Below are 15,528 nucleotides of genomic sequence, written 5' to 3'. Positions count from 1 at the left end.
GTATAGCCCTGGCTGTCCTGGAACTCACTCTGTAGACCAGGCAGGCCTCAAACTTCGAGATCCACCTGCCTCTGCCTCCCAAGTGCTGGGATTAAAGGCGTGCGCCACCACTGCTTGGCTGGTTTTGGAGGTTTTAATGTTTTAACACTTGAGTCTGTTTCTGGAACGTGGCTGTACCTGGTGTTGGGTTTTAAGATTTAGCTTGTGGGCCAGCCCAAAGGAAGTATCCCTCCATTCTTACCGGGAACTTACTAAGTGATATTTATTGACTGAGCCGGGCCTGGACCTGGGCCTTCAATATGCTAATCATATACTCTACCACTGATTACACTCTTAGCCCCCAAGTCTTGAAGGTGACTCTCCCATGCTTGGTCCTTACACTTGACTGTGGATTTGAGATGTGGCGGGGGTGGGGTGGCGCAGGGGGTGGAGTATGTCGCCTGCAGCCTCTGCTATTTCTGGTCTCTCTCTTTTTTTTTTTTTTTTTTTTTCAGTGCAAGAATCCCTGGTGTCAGAGGAAATTGTGCATGACCTGGACACCTGTGAGGTCACGGTGGAAGGGGAGGAGCTGAATGCAGAGCAGGAAAGCCTGGAGGTAGATGTGACCCGCCTCCAGCAGAAGGGCATCGAAGCGAGCCACTCTGACCTGGGTGTGGTCTTCACAGGTGAGGGGAAGAAGGGAGGGGAAGGCTTCGGCCTGCCCATTGCCTACAAATGCACACTGGTGCATCCGCCTCACACTGGCACCCTTCTGCACATGGAGCGGGCACGGGCAGTGCTTTGTGCAGGGTGGGGCTAGGCACATAACAGACAGCTCATGCCCCAGGATGGAGAAATGCCTACTTGCTTTGCTTTAGTTCCCTGACTCTGAAAGTCACAGAGTGGTAGCCCTCAGCTTGGCTGACCCGAGGGCCCACCTGGGCTCCAGACTGAAGCTGCTCACCCTCAACACCCTACAGGCGTGGAGACCATGGCAAGCTACGAGGAGGTTTTGCACCTCCTGCGCTATCGGAATTGGCACACCAGGTCCCTGCTGGATCGCAAGTTCAAGCTCATTTGCTCAGAACTAAATGGTCGCTACCTCAGCAATGAGTTCAAGGTGGAGGTGAGTCCAGGGCACCCACCACAAAGGGCGAACATTAAATAATCAGATGTCCTGACTCGGGCTCCCAAGGTTTCAGATGTTCATGGCGGCGACTATTTAGGCTCAGAGCAGGGCTGGCTGGCTGTGTCCACAGGGTAGAGACATGTTACAGGCCTTGGGGAGCAGAGATGGAGTGTGACGACAGAGTGTCTGTGGGGAGGGACAAGGGTGTTCTCTGGGTCCCACATGTGAACGAGCCCCCAGGAAACCAAGTGGTCTTGGCGGCTGTGTCAGACCACCCGCCCGGTTGACAGGGACATTTGGGTCCCGGCTTGTTGAGTGCCAACACTGTCACAGTCACTCTTGAGGCCACAGCAGCTAAAGGACAGTACACTCTGCCCTGAAACCTTCAGTGGCCTCTGCTGCAGCTGACTTCTTCGGCCAGCGCCTCCGAGGTCTGAAGAAATAAATTCTGAGCAACCCGCCCGCCATCTCCATCTTGATCCAAGTGGTGGGTGGAGCCAAAGGGTGGCTGGTGAGAAGAGTGGGAAGAGGTGATCTGAGCTGTCGCCGCCTAAGGCCAGGGCTACTTCCTACTCGGATGCGAATGCCTTCTTTTGTAAGCTACACTACAAATGAGCCATCGGACCCACTCTGTTTCTGGGATATATGACACTGTCACACTGTTGTAAACGGGTGATGTTTTTCTGGGCACTGTTTGCCCCCAGCCTGGAGCTGGGAGATTGGGAAGCAGCACCGCCGACCCTCTATTCACCTGTCAGGTACACTTGGGGTGCCTAGTGACACTCTCTCTGCTGTAGGTGAATGTGATCCACACAGCCAACCCCGTGGAACACGCCAACCACATGGCTGCCCAGCCACAGTTCGTCCACCCTGAACACCGATCCTTTGTGGACCTGTCTGGTCACAACCTGGCCAATCCTCACCCGTTTGCAGGTAGGACGGGGGAAAGCACGTGGGTCAGGATGCTGTGGTATGTAGGGTCCAGATGGACAGACAGACAGACACACACACACACACACACACACACACACAAACCTGGTAGCAAGCGTAGCTCACAACTACTGCCCATCAGCTACCCCAGTGCTGTCACTTACACAAGGAAGCTCGCTCACCACAGCCACAGAGCAGCCAGTGAGCGAAGGCAGGCTTAGGGCTTCCTCCTAGTGTTTAGGGGTCAGGAGGCACTCTTGACACATTCCATTTGCCCTACCTAGAGTAGTTGAGGAGGCCAAGGAAGGATGGGGGTGGGGGAGCTCTCTGGGTTTGTAAGCAGCGTCACAAAAGCTGTGTGTCTGGTCTTCAAATCCCATGGCAGTTGTCCCCAGCACGGCGACGGTGGTGATTGTGGTGTGTGTCAGCTTCCTGGTTTTCATGATCATCCTGGGGGTGTTTCGGATCCGGGCTGCACATCAGCGAACGATGAGGGACCAGGACACAGGGAAGGAGAATGAGATGGACTGGGACGACTCTGCCTTGACCATCACCGTCAACCCCATGGAGGTAGGCACAGAAGGGCCAACCACAAAGCGCCACGGAGACCCTGGTCTCGTGCTCTGCAGGTTGGGTCAGTGAGATTAGATTAGGGAGGTCACCTTCAGATGAGGAAGCCCTGGCTCGGAGACCTTGCTTGAAGGCCTCCGTGAGTAGCATAGGCAGGCAACTGACGCTCTTGGCTTCTTTACCCCAAGATGTCTGTGGTATGACAGGACTAAGCTCCTCCCCTCTGCAGTGAGCGCTCCATCCCATGTGCGTAGTCTCCATGTTGCTAATGAGAGCGTCACCTGCCCAGTCACTTTGGCGAGGCAACTCCCAGTACTGTTCAGGCCTTTCTGTCACTGTGGGGTTGGCTGTGTTTTCCTTTGTGGCTTTTAGTAGATGGGACACTGGGCGAAGGGGCCACAGGCTAGATTTACGCTGTCGTCTCTTTGCCAGACGTATGAGGACCAGCACAGCAGTGAGGAGGAGGAAGAGGAGGAGGAGGAGGAGGAGAGCGAAGATGGGGAGGAAGAAGAAGACATCACCAGTGCCGAGTCTGAGAGCAGTGAGGAGGAGGAAGGCGGCCCCGGGGATGGCCAGAATGCCACCCGACAGCTGGAATGGGATGACTCCACACTCAGCTACTAAACCCGCACTCAACGCCTGCTCTCCAGACTCTCTCCCAGCCCCACGGGTCCACGATGTACAAAATCATTTTGACCAGCAGGTCTGCAGACCCTTCCCCCACTGCTCAAAGTCCTCCCGTGCTTGGTGTGTGGGACCACCGGCTTCACCCTCCCTGCCCATCACCATTGCAGTTTTGCTAGAAGCTGGCGCTTCCTCCCCGGGGCAGAGGCCCCACAGCACCTCAGACCCTGGAGTGTGTCTGGAGTCCCCTGTCGGCCAGGGAGAGGACACCAGCACCTGGGACCTCCAGAGAAGCCGCACTGAGCGGACTTGTCGACAGAGGGTGAAAAATTACTCCCACGCAGTCAGTAACCATTTCTCTTATTTTTAAAAGTTTTTTTTTTCCAAACTAGTGCATGTATAAAGTGGGAGAGCAGAGGGGGTTAATATGTAGATGGCCAACTGACTTTTTAATATTTTGTAAATAAATTGGGATTCTTTGTGTCCTCTGTGCTAGTAGTCCAGGACAGGAATGTAAAGTCAGAATGCGGGGGCCAGGAGGACCTCTTCCCTCCCAAGAAACCAGGTTGGAAAGGTCCAAGTCACTGTGGCCCACCCTTGCTATGGTTTCTGTACAGCCACATGGCCGGGGCCATGGCTTTCAAGTGCTGTCTGGGGGGCCATCCCCACGCGCCTCCAACCACATTGGAGGCTGGGAACAGCCAGGATGTTGCCAAAGCCCCTGGCCTTTCTCGTACACGCCTGTGACTGGCAGCCACATGGTTTCTGCTTATTAACGTGTGTCTCCCTGTTGGTGAAACGGTGTAGCTGGGAACGGACAGCAAAGGTGCAGGCGGTCAGGCTCCTCGCTTGGAAGACCACAGTTCTGAGCAAGTCTACACAACAGCACCAAAAGGAGACCCCGAGGCCCAAAGACAAACTGCTACAATGCTCCAGAACAATCTCTTTTCTCTCTTCCCCAGAGGCCCCATGGGATGCTGCGTGCTGTTGGGTTTGGGGTAAGATCTAAGACCCAGCAGATAGGAGACAGCAGGTACCACCCACACAGCACAGCTCTTCATTCACAGTCAGAGTTTAGACTGCTCCAGCTGGGACATCCAGTCCTCCCTGCTGCTGCTAGTTCTAAGGATGCTGCTGTGCTGTCTGTGGCCGCCCTCCCTTGTCCTGTTCCCTGTAGCTGCTTTCTTAGATGGAAACAGGCTAATGAAGAGAGGGACACTGTCGTGTGCAGTAGCCGCAGGGTCCCCTTTAAGATGTGTATATCGACACTAGGTCAGAAAGTGTATGCGTTATAATAAAGTTCTGGTTCTAATTCCAGCCTGAGTGGGGTCCATTCTGTCATATTTTTTTGGGTGGGGTGGGGCGGGGGTTGAGGGATTTATTTTTGAGACAAGGTCTCCTACGTGGCCCCGATAGGCTGGGCTTAAACTTAAAGCAATCCTCCTGCCTCTGCCTGCTCAGTGCTGGGATTACAGATGCCCACCATGCTGGGCAAGGATTATTAATTTTTAATGGTACTGAGGAATGTACCAGAGGCTTTGCACTTCGCAGACAAGGGCTCGACCAGTACACTGTATCCCCAAGTCCCCTTGTTATTTGAGCCAAGAACTTAAGAACATAAAAACGTTTTTTATTTCTTTTCACCTGTCTTTACCTGTTGTGTCAAGGTTGCACAAACTGGTCTCAGCCCACATCGGTGAGAGGAAAAAAACTTAACAAAAAAAAACCATCTTCCAGCCAAGTACACAGGCCACACACCCAACCCAGAAAGGCTGAGCCTGTGTAGAATCTGCAGCCACACCAATGAGCACCTAGACTCTTTTCAATAAATAACATGGCATACATACACACACACACACAGACATGTTTCCTATTTCAGGGTCGGTGGGGCAGACTAGGGGTTCAGCGGGTGCCGCGGAGGCACCGCTCACTGCTGGACCCTGGGCTCATCAACATGGAGGGGCTCCTTGAGCCATGTTCTGGGCTGCTGGCAAGACAGCGGTGATGGTCCTCAAAGTCTCACAATGCTACCGGGAGATCCAGGTCCTGAGGTGGCAGCGGATACATGGAGATGTGCTTGGGGTGGGGCGATAAGCACGTGCAACCCCTGAGCTGGGCTCTCTAAAAGCCGGGCGGGTGGCTGGCGTTTGGATACCCGGGAGGAGGCCGAGACTGCATTTCTAGAGTTCCTCTGATTGCCCAGACTACACCGAATTTCGTTCTCGTCCTTGCCCACACTTTCGAGCCTAGCTCCCCAGCTGCCTTCTGAGATTTCAGCTCTGGAAGAGATCAGTCCTGTCCGTCCATAAAGCTGCCCTGTGTGCCCCTCACGTGAACTGCGAAGGGGACTTCCATTCTGGCTGGCCCTTCGTCTTGATTCATGACCACACGGAGCTAAATGGGGCACCAGTCTGAGTGCTTCAAGGCCTGGAATACACTAACTGTAGTGGAGGCCAGGTCCCTTACCCCCAGCCATCGGGGTAAGGGACAGAGTCTACATATCATGTTCTTACCCGCAAATGAGAGGTGAGGGTGTTCCTGTACCCAAACCCAAGAGGTCGCTTCAGCAGTGCCGAGCAAGTGTGCCTGAGTCTAGAGGGAAGCTCCTGGCTTCCTCAAGAGCTGCCGGAGGCTTGGTTGGGTAGGCCACACAATGGTGGCTGGAGGTGAGCTGAGGATGGAGGCACCAGGTGACCGCCAGGCTTGTTCCAGGCAGCCTGCTGGGAGCCTGGGAAGAAGGCCCCAAGAACTGTCCTTGCTGGGCCAAGACCCACAGGTTGGAAGACTAGGGGTGCGTACGATCCTCAAGGTGCCGTTACAGTGCTGACCCGGGACGACATCATGACGACATCACCCCTCCCCTGCACAGAAATGCACTTCCGTTTATGGCTATTCTGTTCCTTAAACATTTCGAGTCATAAATAAATTACCAGTGTAAACAAGAAGCAGTGGTGTGGTTCTTCCCCTTGAGGGACAGTTCAGGCTCTGGGGTCCCTTTGGTGACCACTGGACATGCCTGGTCTCTAGGACTGTCCTTTACCTCTAGGGCTGAGAGCCAGGAGGGAACCGCCGTATGACCACCAGGGGGCGCCTCCTACTGTCTGTTATCCTTGGACACATTGTGCGCCAACCAGTTGACTTTGGTTTTCCAGCTTTCTCGGAGAGCTTCGTTGAACTTCACCCGGAAGTGCTTTAGCGCCTCTTCCTCCGTCTTCCCCAGTGCCAGAGAGTCCTGGACAAACACCACACACAGCAGAGTGACACTCAGGGACTTTGCTCTCTCTGTTACGCAATCCAGAATGAAGCCCAATAGGATGCTAAATTCTCTCTGTATTCAGACCCCAAATCCAGATGGTCCACCCATTGACTCAAATGTCAGATGCCTTAGAGTGTCATGTGACCTTCAGGGGATGCCCTGGTTAGGCTGGTGGCCTGTCACTCTCTGCTCCAGTTATCACCGACGGAGGACGTGGGATGAAAGCATTTACACAATGTGCAAGGAACCTTAGCTCACACAGACTAAGCAGGAACGTGTGTTTGAGTGTGTGTGTGTGTGTGTGTGTGTGTGTGTACACCTATGTATGTACATATGTATGTACATATGTATGTACACATGATTGACTAAGGAAGGTTACCACGTATCTGCCACCCAGCATAAGTGGACCCAGCAAACTGGACCACTCTGGCCCTGCCCACTGCTAGGACAAGGATGCCATGAGGACCCCACAATCATCAGTACCCCTGAAAGCCTACCAAATGGGGCTCTACTAGGATCCAGACCTCCCAGGCAGGCTGTAGGAAGTATACAGCCATGGGGTCAGCCCTGACTCAGCCCTGGCTTGTGTTGGTGGTTTTCTGCCAACTTGATACAAACTGGAGTCATCTGGGAAAAAGGAAATTTCCTCAACTGAGGAAACGCCTTCATCAGATTGCCCGCAGTTAAGCCCTTGGGGCATTTTATTTTATTTTTTTTAGATCAATGACTGCTAATGGAGGGTCCAGCCCACTGTGGGTGGTGCCATCCCCTAGGCAAGTGGTCCTGGGTTGTAAAAGAAGGTAGTCTGAACAAACCATTGCTTCTGGTTCAGTGCCTGCCCTTGATCCCCCTTCATGACGTGACTGCTGCCACCACGAGTTGAAATAAACCCTTTTCTGCCCACGCTGCTTTTGATGGCTTTTATCATAGCAGAAGGGACCCCACGGGGACACTTACCTTGAGATACTGGATGTCTTTGGAGCAGCTAAGCTCAGGCAGACCTGCAGCCCGCATCAGGGCGAAGAGATGGAGGAAAAGCAGCCCGTGGCGCCGCAGGATGGTGTAGGCTCGTTCACAGTAGCCGCGGAACCTGCAGGTGAGGGAGGCGGGGCAGGTGAGGTCCTGGGTGTTCACCTTTCCCTGAGCTGTTGCTTAAGGTTGTTGAAGATTATCCACCGTTGGCTAGTTCTTCAAGATGACCTCCCTCTGCCTCCTGCTGGAGACACAAACCTCCTCCCCCATGGCCCAAGGAGGGCAAACAGGTTTGGAGGTCATTCATCCCAATCCAGCAACATCCAGGGGAGGGGGCGGGAGCAGGGCCAACCACCGTCTCCAGCCTCGTTCTTGAACCCAGCGTTCCTGGCATCCCGGACAGATAATCAAGGGCAGAGCCCTTACCTTTCAAACTTCTCACTGTTGTTAGTCTTCCCCTGCTGGATCACGTGGACAAAGTCGTAGGTGAGAATGAAGGGGACGCGCTCTCGGTTGATTCCAAACTTGGTCTTGAAGTTCCCCAGAAAGTGGCCAAAATCAATGTGGAAGAGCTGACGGGGACGAAGTGGAGCCCTTAGCCTCGAGTGAGCAGGGCTCCAACCCCGGGAGCCGCAGGGAGGCAGAGAAAGCAGAGAACAGGGAGCTCCCGTGCCCCTTGAGAGACCCAGGGGGAGAAGACACCAGCAGGGCTCACAGAGTTCGCGGGGCCACCAAACCCAGAGCAAAGGGGCCAGCAGGCCAGACGGGATGTCAGCCCCATAGCGAAGCCACCCAGCCACACGCCACTACCTGCCCACTCTCTCTGATCATGATGTTGTCGCTGTGCCGGTCACCGATGCCCAGCACATATGTGGCCACACAGTAGCCAGCACAGGAGAGGGTGAATTCTTCAATGGCCCGATCCAGGGCCTCCCTGAGGGGGAAGATTGGAGGTCATGGCACACGAGACTACAACACTTTACCAGAAGGGGGTCTGCTTCTCTTCCTCTGAGTCTAGCCTTTTGGCGTGCTTTACTCAACAGAATGTAAAGTATATAGTCCCAGAGCTTAGGCCTAAAATACCTCTCTGATCTGGAGCCTGTCCCCACCACCCAGGAGCACCGTGGGGAAGTGCTGAGGACCGGCCTGCACAAGCAGAGGCCAAGAAGAGAGGTATAGCTGACTCCAGGCTCTGGGCATTCAGTGGACTCAATCTTAGGCCCTCCAGGTTTGGGAGAAGTCCCAGATGACTTGAGTTGTCCCAAGCAAGGCATGTATAATATCCCAAGATTCACAGCAGCAGATGTAGGAAGGTCGGAAGCTTTGAGTGGTATCACACACAACCATTGGCAACTGACGCACAAGAACCGCTTTGCTGATTCAGATTCAGGCTGGCCCCACAGCTGAGCCTCACAGCTGGCCCCACAGCGGAGCCAACTAGTCTGAGAAGATCACAGCCCTTCCCTCTTATCTTGTCTCTGATAGGCCAACCCTTCCTATGTCACACCTCCCAGAAGGAGAAGGCTTGCAACCTACCCAGGGTTCTTGGACTTGAGCCAGTTGAGCAGGGCGTCCTTGTTGAAGGCAGCTGTGGCCGCCATGTTGCTTTTGTTCAGCTGGATGTTGGCGATGGTGTCCGAGTGGAGGACCACCTCGATGAGACCTGTGCGGTCCCCGGTGGGGAGGCAGCCGTAGGGCGTCATCCTAGGTGAAAGAAAGGCCAGCAGAACGTCACGATCAAAGGCTGTTCCTGGAGATGCCACACTCAAGTGGCTGAGGAGGAGGAGGATGAAGGACTCGGAGGCTCCTGGTACCCAAGATGATGAGGGTTTGGGGGAAGCTGCTGCTGCTTCCTCTGTACAAGGGGCGGGGAAATACAGAAGGGAACAAGACAAGTGCTTGGCTGCCCTCCCTACCCTCTCCTCTCCGGGGAACAGCCTTTCCCAACCCACACAAGGAGGATAGTTTGGAGTCCCTGCCAAAGCACAGCTCTAAGGGCTGACCCAGAGCACAACAGTTACAGGATGGGCCCCAACCTCAGGTCCAGGCCCTCCTGCTTCCACAGGACGTCCATGAGCTGGATCATCTGCAGAGTCAGCATGTCCTGGCGGAGGTCTGCAGTGTGGGAAGGAGACCAGTGTCTGGTGGACTCTCTTCTCCCACTTGGTATCCATTCTTAGGTCCCAGGACCACCCCTCAGGATGGCACAGGGACGGTTAGGCTTCAGCAGACTCCCTACCCCGCCTGCTCACCATCCCCGTTCTTAAAGATGATGCCCACGTTGCCAGCACTGCCCGCCTCCTCGCTGCTGTACATGATCCACAGGGGCTTCATTTTGGAGTCCATGAAGGTGCACTGCTCCACACTGCTGGCCAGAGAGTAGGGTCGACAGGGGTTCCTCCGCAGGCCAGGGAGGCTGGGAGGAGCCCTGGTGGGGCCAGGCATGGGGCTCACCAGACTTCCTCCAGCAGGGTGCTGGGATCGAGTGGAGACTGCAGGTGGGACAGGGCCTCCATGTAGGTCTCCTGGCGCATGCACATATGCATCATCTCTTTGGTTTGGGGCTTGGTGGTCTTCTGGGAGCTCACCTTCACAAAGTCATTCAGTGCCTTAAGCTTGCTCAGTGCTTCCCCCTGGTGGTGATAATGGGTGGTGGTGGGTGCAAGCCACAGGTTGGGGGATAGTCCAGGGAGAGCCTTCGAAAGCTTGTAAGCAGAACCTGACCAAGCCTTACCTGCTTCATCAGCACCTTCATGTGGTGGGTGCTGCCTCTGCAGTAGGCTTCCATGATGAGACCAAACCGCAGAGCCACTGATGGTACGTGCATCTCAGAGCTGGGGGGAAAAAATGGTACTGAGTCTTGCCAGTCAGGGTCTCACAGCCCCTGCCCGCAGCCTAGGTGGGACCCAGAGCATCAGAACATCTGAGCCTGCTGGAAACAGGAGTTCAGCGAGAACTCAAGAAGACTGAGTTCTCACTTCGCCGTGACCCTCATAGGATTTCCAAGGAACAGGCTGGGGTGTGTTCAACTACCGGAGGTGCCAGAACAGGAAGTGTCCGATCTTGCGGTTAGCCAGGGCTCGGCCCAGCAAGAATTTGGTCAACTCGCAGTCCAGGTAGGACTCATATTTGAGCACTTGCACCAGCTGCAGAAGGTACTGGAAGAGCTCATCGTCCCTGAAGAGAAGGAAAGACGTGGTCTACAGCTGGGCGGAGGCAGAGGCCAGGTTCATCCCAGCCCAGCACCCACTTCCAGGTGCTTGGGGCAAAGCTGCCGTCCGGAAGAGCAGGGAGTCTGTGGGCCCCAGGGGTAGCACCAGCTGGGACTCACGTCAGCTTCCGAAGGGACTTGATGGCGAAGGAGCCCACGTAGCAGTCGGGAAAGCTAAAGTCCAGAAGTTCCAGGGCGCTCAGCACAGGCAGCTCGGGCCAGGAGCACAGCAAATAGAGCATCTGGGACAGCTTGGTGGTCAGGTAGGGGTGGGCGGGAACTGTCCATCTGCCCCGGGGCTCTCTTCCCAAACTCCCCTCTTTACTCACCTGGGCCACGTCCTCATGTTTATTCCACTTGGTGACCAGCAGCAGGCGGGCCAGCGCCTCTGGGAAATGCTCCTGGACTTCGTGGCGCATCTTCCACACCAGGTCCTTCTCATGTTCGTACAGTTCCCCGGATCCCCGCCGTTCCAGGATCTCCCGCAGCTGCAGCTGCTGAAGGGGCACAGACAGGGTGAGGACTCCAAGCTCCACGCCCAATCCCAGCTCCCCCATTCCAAGACCGGAGCTCACCTCCTCCTCCGTGATGTGCCCACGCTCCCCGTGACGCCCCAGCTCCAGGATCTGCAGAATGGATGAGGCTCTCACTTATCCTGAGCGTAGGGCAGTCCCTGTCAGGCCTCTAAGCAGGAAGCTACACCTCAGACCTAACATGTCATCCTCACTGGCGGATGTATTTTGGGTATTTTGCACAGTCTTTACCAGCATCCTAGCTTGAAGCTACAACATACCAGGAACATCCTTTCCACACCAAACATTACCGAATGGCAGCTCAAATGGCTCTTAGAAAACCCTGAATTGGCATAACGACATTACCCTAGCAACAGGCGAATCCCAGGGTGGCCAGGGTCTAACTCTCTGAAGAACTGAAACACTGGACTAGGAAAAGTCTAGAACCATGGCTCTCAACCTGGGTCAGGAGCCCTCTGGGGGATGTCCAACACACCACCTTTCACAGGGGTCACCTAAGACCATCTGAAAATATAGATTATTTACATGACAATTCGTAACAATAGCAAAATGGGGCTCGAGAGATGGCTCAGTGGTTAAGAGCACTCATTGCTCTTCCAGAGGTCCTGAGTTCAATTCCCGGCAACCACATGATGGCTCACAACCATCTGTAATAGAAGGTGATGCCCTCTTCTGGTGTGTCTGAAGACAGCTACAGTGTACTCATATACATAAATTTTTTTTCTTAAAAAAAAATAGCAAAATGACATTTATGAAGTAGCAATAAAAATAATCTATGGTGGGGGTCACCATAGCATGTGGAACTGTACTAAAGGGTCGCAGCATTAGGATTGAGAGCCACGGGGCTAGAAGGAAGGGGTCTTCACTGACCTTCTCCAGAGCAGGGAAGTACACAGGGTGGGGGGCCACCTCAGGCAGGTAGATGACCAGGGCAGCGGCACTCTCTGTGTTGGGGTTCCCGCGTACTGTACCCGCAGGATTCAGCAGCTCTCCCTTCTCATCTGGACACAGGGACAGATGCAGCGGTGTGTGTCAAGTCACCTGCTTTGGGACCTCTACCCCCTGCTAGCTGCTCCCCTGGGGCTGGGCCCACCTGGGACAGAGGGCCACATGTAGAGGCAGCGCTCCCCAGTCTTGAGCTGATCTTTGTAGTCGAATAGCATGAGGTTGGCCCAAGCGATCGGGCAGTCCTGGGGAGGGACACCAGCGGGTTAGGGCCAGGCACAAAAGCCCCGTTTGCTGATCTCGGAGTGAAGGCCAATTGGGGAGGGGATCTGGGCTTCAAGGGTGGACTCCCAGATGGACTCAAGGGAAGACCCTGCTTGAGAAGAGGGAGGACCAACTGCCTTGCCCTAGTGACAAAACGAGCCCAGGCTGCATCTCGGCTCCTGGCTCACACCCAGTATGCATCGGCAGGGTGAGAGCCACTTTAAATACTGGAATTGGTGACTAGGGGGCCAGCCACTCAAGACAGCCGCTGGCCCAGGTCCTTTAGTCCCTCTGAGGATACTTTCTACCCAGGGAGCTGCCTACAAAAGCCTACTGGCCTACAGGTCCAGAGCAGATATCCCAAGCAGCCCGTTCACAGGCTATCCCTAGAGTGTGTTGGGATCCAAGATGGTGGAGAAGCTTGGGGTTTAGGGTCCCCCAGGACCCCTGTCCTCATCCTGCCTGCCTGCCTGTGGCTTGGGGCACTGAAGGGAGGCCTAGGTTCCTCCCAGCCAGCCAGTACTCACCGCCTTCTTAGACTTCTTTTTTGTGGACCGCGCCTTCTTAGCCTTCTCCACGACGGCATAGAGAGCAAAGCAGAGTCGAGCCATGCGCGGGAGGTCACAGACGCTGATATCGAACTCCAGTCGCTGCTTCCACACGGGCTCTGAGCATACATTCACCTCCGAGCTTGACACAGTCTTGCACAGCATCTCATTGCCATGGAAGAGCCCAGCCTGAACAATCAGCTGGGGGTGGGGGGTGGGGGTGGGGGCCAGACACAGATTAATGGGAGGAGAGGCCCTGGGCCCCACCCCTTCTCTCTCTTCACCAGGCTTCTCACAACAATTTTCTCCTCAAATGTCCTCATTCTTAAATGGGTCTGAATCTACTTTCTCGTGGTGTGTGTGTGTGTGTGTGTGTGTGTGTGTGTTCCTTAGAGGGAAAGCCACTAGCCAAGTAGGACAAGAAGCCATGGGTCAGGGGAGGTCACAGACGATGCATTGATAGTCCAAGGCATGTCTCTTCCCATCCAGACCTCAGTTTCTTCAATAGAAGATGGTAATTCCACAACTCCCTGGGCTCTACCTAAGGCTGCCTGCCCTTTTTGAACCTTATGGGCTCCTTGATCATCCCAGACCCAAGTACCCAACCCTCCAAGTTTGTAAAGTTATGGAGCTAGGAAGGAAAGCCAGACTGTCTGTGGGCTTCCTGTTCCACAGATGGAACCATAACACCTGCACCTGGAAGGCAGATGTGAGGCGTGTGGAAGTGTTTTTAAAGAAACCAAACGGTACCATGTGCCTGCTCCGCCCCCGCCCACTGTCTTCAGAACCCAGAGGGAGTTCAGAACCCAGGGGATGAGGCAGCTACCCGTCCAGGCTGCAGCCATACCCCGACCAGCTGCAGCAGGCTCTTCCTTGTGCCTCTCACACCTCCCCGGATGCCTCTTTCATCCCCACAACCTCCACCAAAGTCAAATACACAGAAATCTGCTCTGCCCGGGTTTCCACGAATCAGTCTCTGGCTGGCTGGCCCACCCCACTCCCCCTTCCTGTTTTGATGCAGCTTACAACCACTCCAGGCAGGGAGGCTGGGTAATGTGGTCAGGTGGCTTTCGTGTGACATCTTCCCACTCTCCTTCCGTTGCCACCCCTCCTGGCCACAGCCACCTTGTTTGTATAGAAAACAGTGGCTCCCTCATCCGACCGGGGAGCCCCCTACCTTCATCCGCTCGTCCGCATTCACTTTTCGGCCCTCGATCAGCTCAATGGAGAATGGCTGTTCCAGGGACCACAGGGACACAGAGGAGGGCTGGGGAAGTAGGAGACGGAGTTAGTGGCAAAGAATAAGATACCTCTCTCTAACACTGTTTTTGTCAGAAAACCTGTTGTGCAAATGCACAAGGGTCCCCAATACCCCTAAGAGCCACAAGAGGACAGTGGAGGATGCCCTGTAGTTCACACAGATCCCAACAGGCCCCTGGTCACCCAATCACAGGCCCCTGAACCCATGGGTCTCCTGCTTTCATCCCAGCAGACCGAGAATACACCACCTCACCTTCTTGGCAGGGATCGGGGGAGGTTTGGCACGTGGTTTCTGCACTTGGGGGGCAGGATTGCTCTGCTCATCCCGCATAGCAAGGATGGAGGAGAAGTGGACCATGGTCAGATGGGGAGTCAGCCCGCTGTGTAGGCAGCTGCAGATGTACTGGAAGAGAGGGGCTGGCTGAGCTGCTGATGGGGGACACCCGCTCATTCCCTAAGTCAGTTCCCTTGATGTTCCCGGGACCACATGCGGTCGGCGGCAGGGAAGGCTTACCTGAAAGTGGCAGAGCGGGTAGTTGCCATAGAGGTATTCGTGCCTCCCGTTCACCTGCAGGGCGTATTCCTCAGGCTGCTCCACCAGAGGCTGCCTGAACACTGTGGCCTTTTTTCGGAGGGCACAGGCCATCAGTGCCAGGGGCATGTCCTTGGTGGATACCTGGAAGGTGAAGCTCTCCTGTAGGAAGAAGGAGGTCAGCCTTCTGCTCTGCAGTCCGAGAGGCCTCTAGGGCACAGAGGTAAGGCAAGGCTGCTTATGAGAGAGAGCCGCATCTCCAAGTCATGTCTAGGTGTTCGCTAGTCAAGGGATGCAACCAACATCCAGGAAACACTGGGAGGGAGGGAGGGAGGGAGGCACTCTGCAGCGTCAGATCTGCCTGATGAGTGGCGGTTCTGATTGTTTGCTTCCCTTGCAGAGGACCTGGGTGGGTTCCCAGCACCCACATGGTGGCTCACAGCCTCTCTAACCCCAGTTCTACGTACGGGATCCAACATCCTCTTCTTGACTTCTGTAGACACTAAACACTTACATACACACATGCAAAACATTCATACACATAGAATAAAGTAAAATAAAAATAAATCCAGATTTGCCCGATGAGACAATGGCAGATGCCCTCGTATGCTACTGGGAGAAGGAATGGGGGAGGGGCTCACCTCACTGCCCTCGAACTTCACGTTGACCAGCAGGGCTCGGTTGCAGACACGCAGTAAGCCGGCCCGCCAACCCCTCGCTGAGGGCTCCAGCTGCAGGGGGAAGCTGTACTGCAGCCATTCCACCCAGCCCAGCT

General features: G+C 54.9%; 2 protein-coding genes across 17 annotated transcripts in view; one reads left to right on the top strand and one right to left on the bottom strand.

Moving 5' to 3' along the window:
* Clstn1 (calsyntenin 1) overlaps positions 1-4,549 on the top strand; it is a 69,904-nt gene extending 65,355 nt beyond the window's left edge. For all 4 annotated transcript variants that reach the window (XM_085838581.1, XM_085838582.1, XM_029476268.2 and 1 more), the window contains 5 exons: positions 495-665; positions 960-1,105; positions 1,906-2,041; positions 2,424-2,608; positions 3,041-4,549. In XM_085838581.1, the coding sequence (XP_085694707.1) occupies positions 495-665; positions 960-1,105; positions 1,906-2,041; positions 2,424-2,608; positions 3,041-3,232 (830 nt within the window). In that variant the 3' untranslated portion in view covers positions 3,233-4,549. The remainder of the gene's footprint in view (positions 1-494; positions 666-959; positions 1,106-1,905; positions 2,042-2,423; positions 2,609-3,040) is intronic.
* A 292-nt stretch (positions 4,550-4,841) lies between these two features.
* Pik3cd (phosphatidylinositol-4,5-bisphosphate 3-kinase catalytic subunit delta) overlaps positions 4,842-15,528 on the bottom strand; it is a 54,746-nt gene continuing 44,059 nt past the window's right edge. For 5 of the 13 annotated variants that reach the window (XM_085838571.1, XM_085838570.1, XM_021159321.3 and 2 more), the window contains 20 exons: positions 15,395-15,528; positions 14,736-14,915; positions 14,475-14,624; positions 14,139-14,228; positions 12,941-13,162; positions 12,298-12,394; positions 12,075-12,205; positions 11,247-11,297; positions 11,001-11,168; positions 10,792-10,922; positions 10,494-10,637; positions 10,195-10,294; positions 9,915-10,093; positions 9,713-9,828; positions 9,497-9,575; positions 8,997-9,164; positions 8,271-8,394; positions 7,887-8,032; positions 7,446-7,578; positions 4,842-6,464 (listed from right to left, as the gene is read on the bottom strand). The exon at positions 15,395-15,528 is cut by the window's right edge and continues 96 nt beyond it. In XM_085838571.1, the coding sequence (XP_085694697.1) occupies positions 6,327-6,464; positions 7,446-7,578; positions 7,887-8,032; positions 8,271-8,394; positions 8,997-9,164; positions 9,497-9,575; positions 9,713-9,828; positions 9,915-10,093; positions 10,195-10,294; positions 10,494-10,637; positions 10,792-10,922; positions 11,001-11,168; positions 11,247-11,297; positions 12,075-12,205; positions 12,298-12,394; positions 12,941-13,162; positions 14,139-14,228; positions 14,475-14,624; positions 14,736-14,915; positions 15,395-15,528 (2,681 nt within the window). In that variant the 3' untranslated portion in view covers positions 4,842-6,326. The remainder of the gene's footprint in view (positions 6,465-7,445; positions 7,579-7,886; positions 8,033-8,270; positions 8,395-8,996; positions 9,165-9,496; positions 9,576-9,712; positions 9,829-9,914; positions 10,094-10,194; positions 10,295-10,493; positions 10,638-10,791; positions 10,923-11,000; positions 11,169-11,246; positions 11,298-12,074; positions 12,206-12,297; positions 12,395-12,940; positions 13,163-14,138; positions 14,229-14,474; positions 14,625-14,735; positions 14,916-15,394) is intronic. The other 8 variants (XM_085838573.1, XM_085838576.1, XM_085838577.1 and 5 more) reach the window with 8 other exon arrangements.

This window comes from Mus caroli, unplaced genomic scaffold, assembly GCF_978045245.1.
Source record: "Mus caroli unplaced genomic scaffold, Mus_caroli_1 scaffold_6, whole genome shotgun sequence".
NCBI lineage: Eukaryota > Metazoa > Chordata > Mammalia > Rodentia > Muridae > Mus > Mus caroli.
The sequence above is the reverse complement of the archived record's forward strand: the minus strand, read 5'-3'. Positions and strand labels throughout refer to the sequence as shown.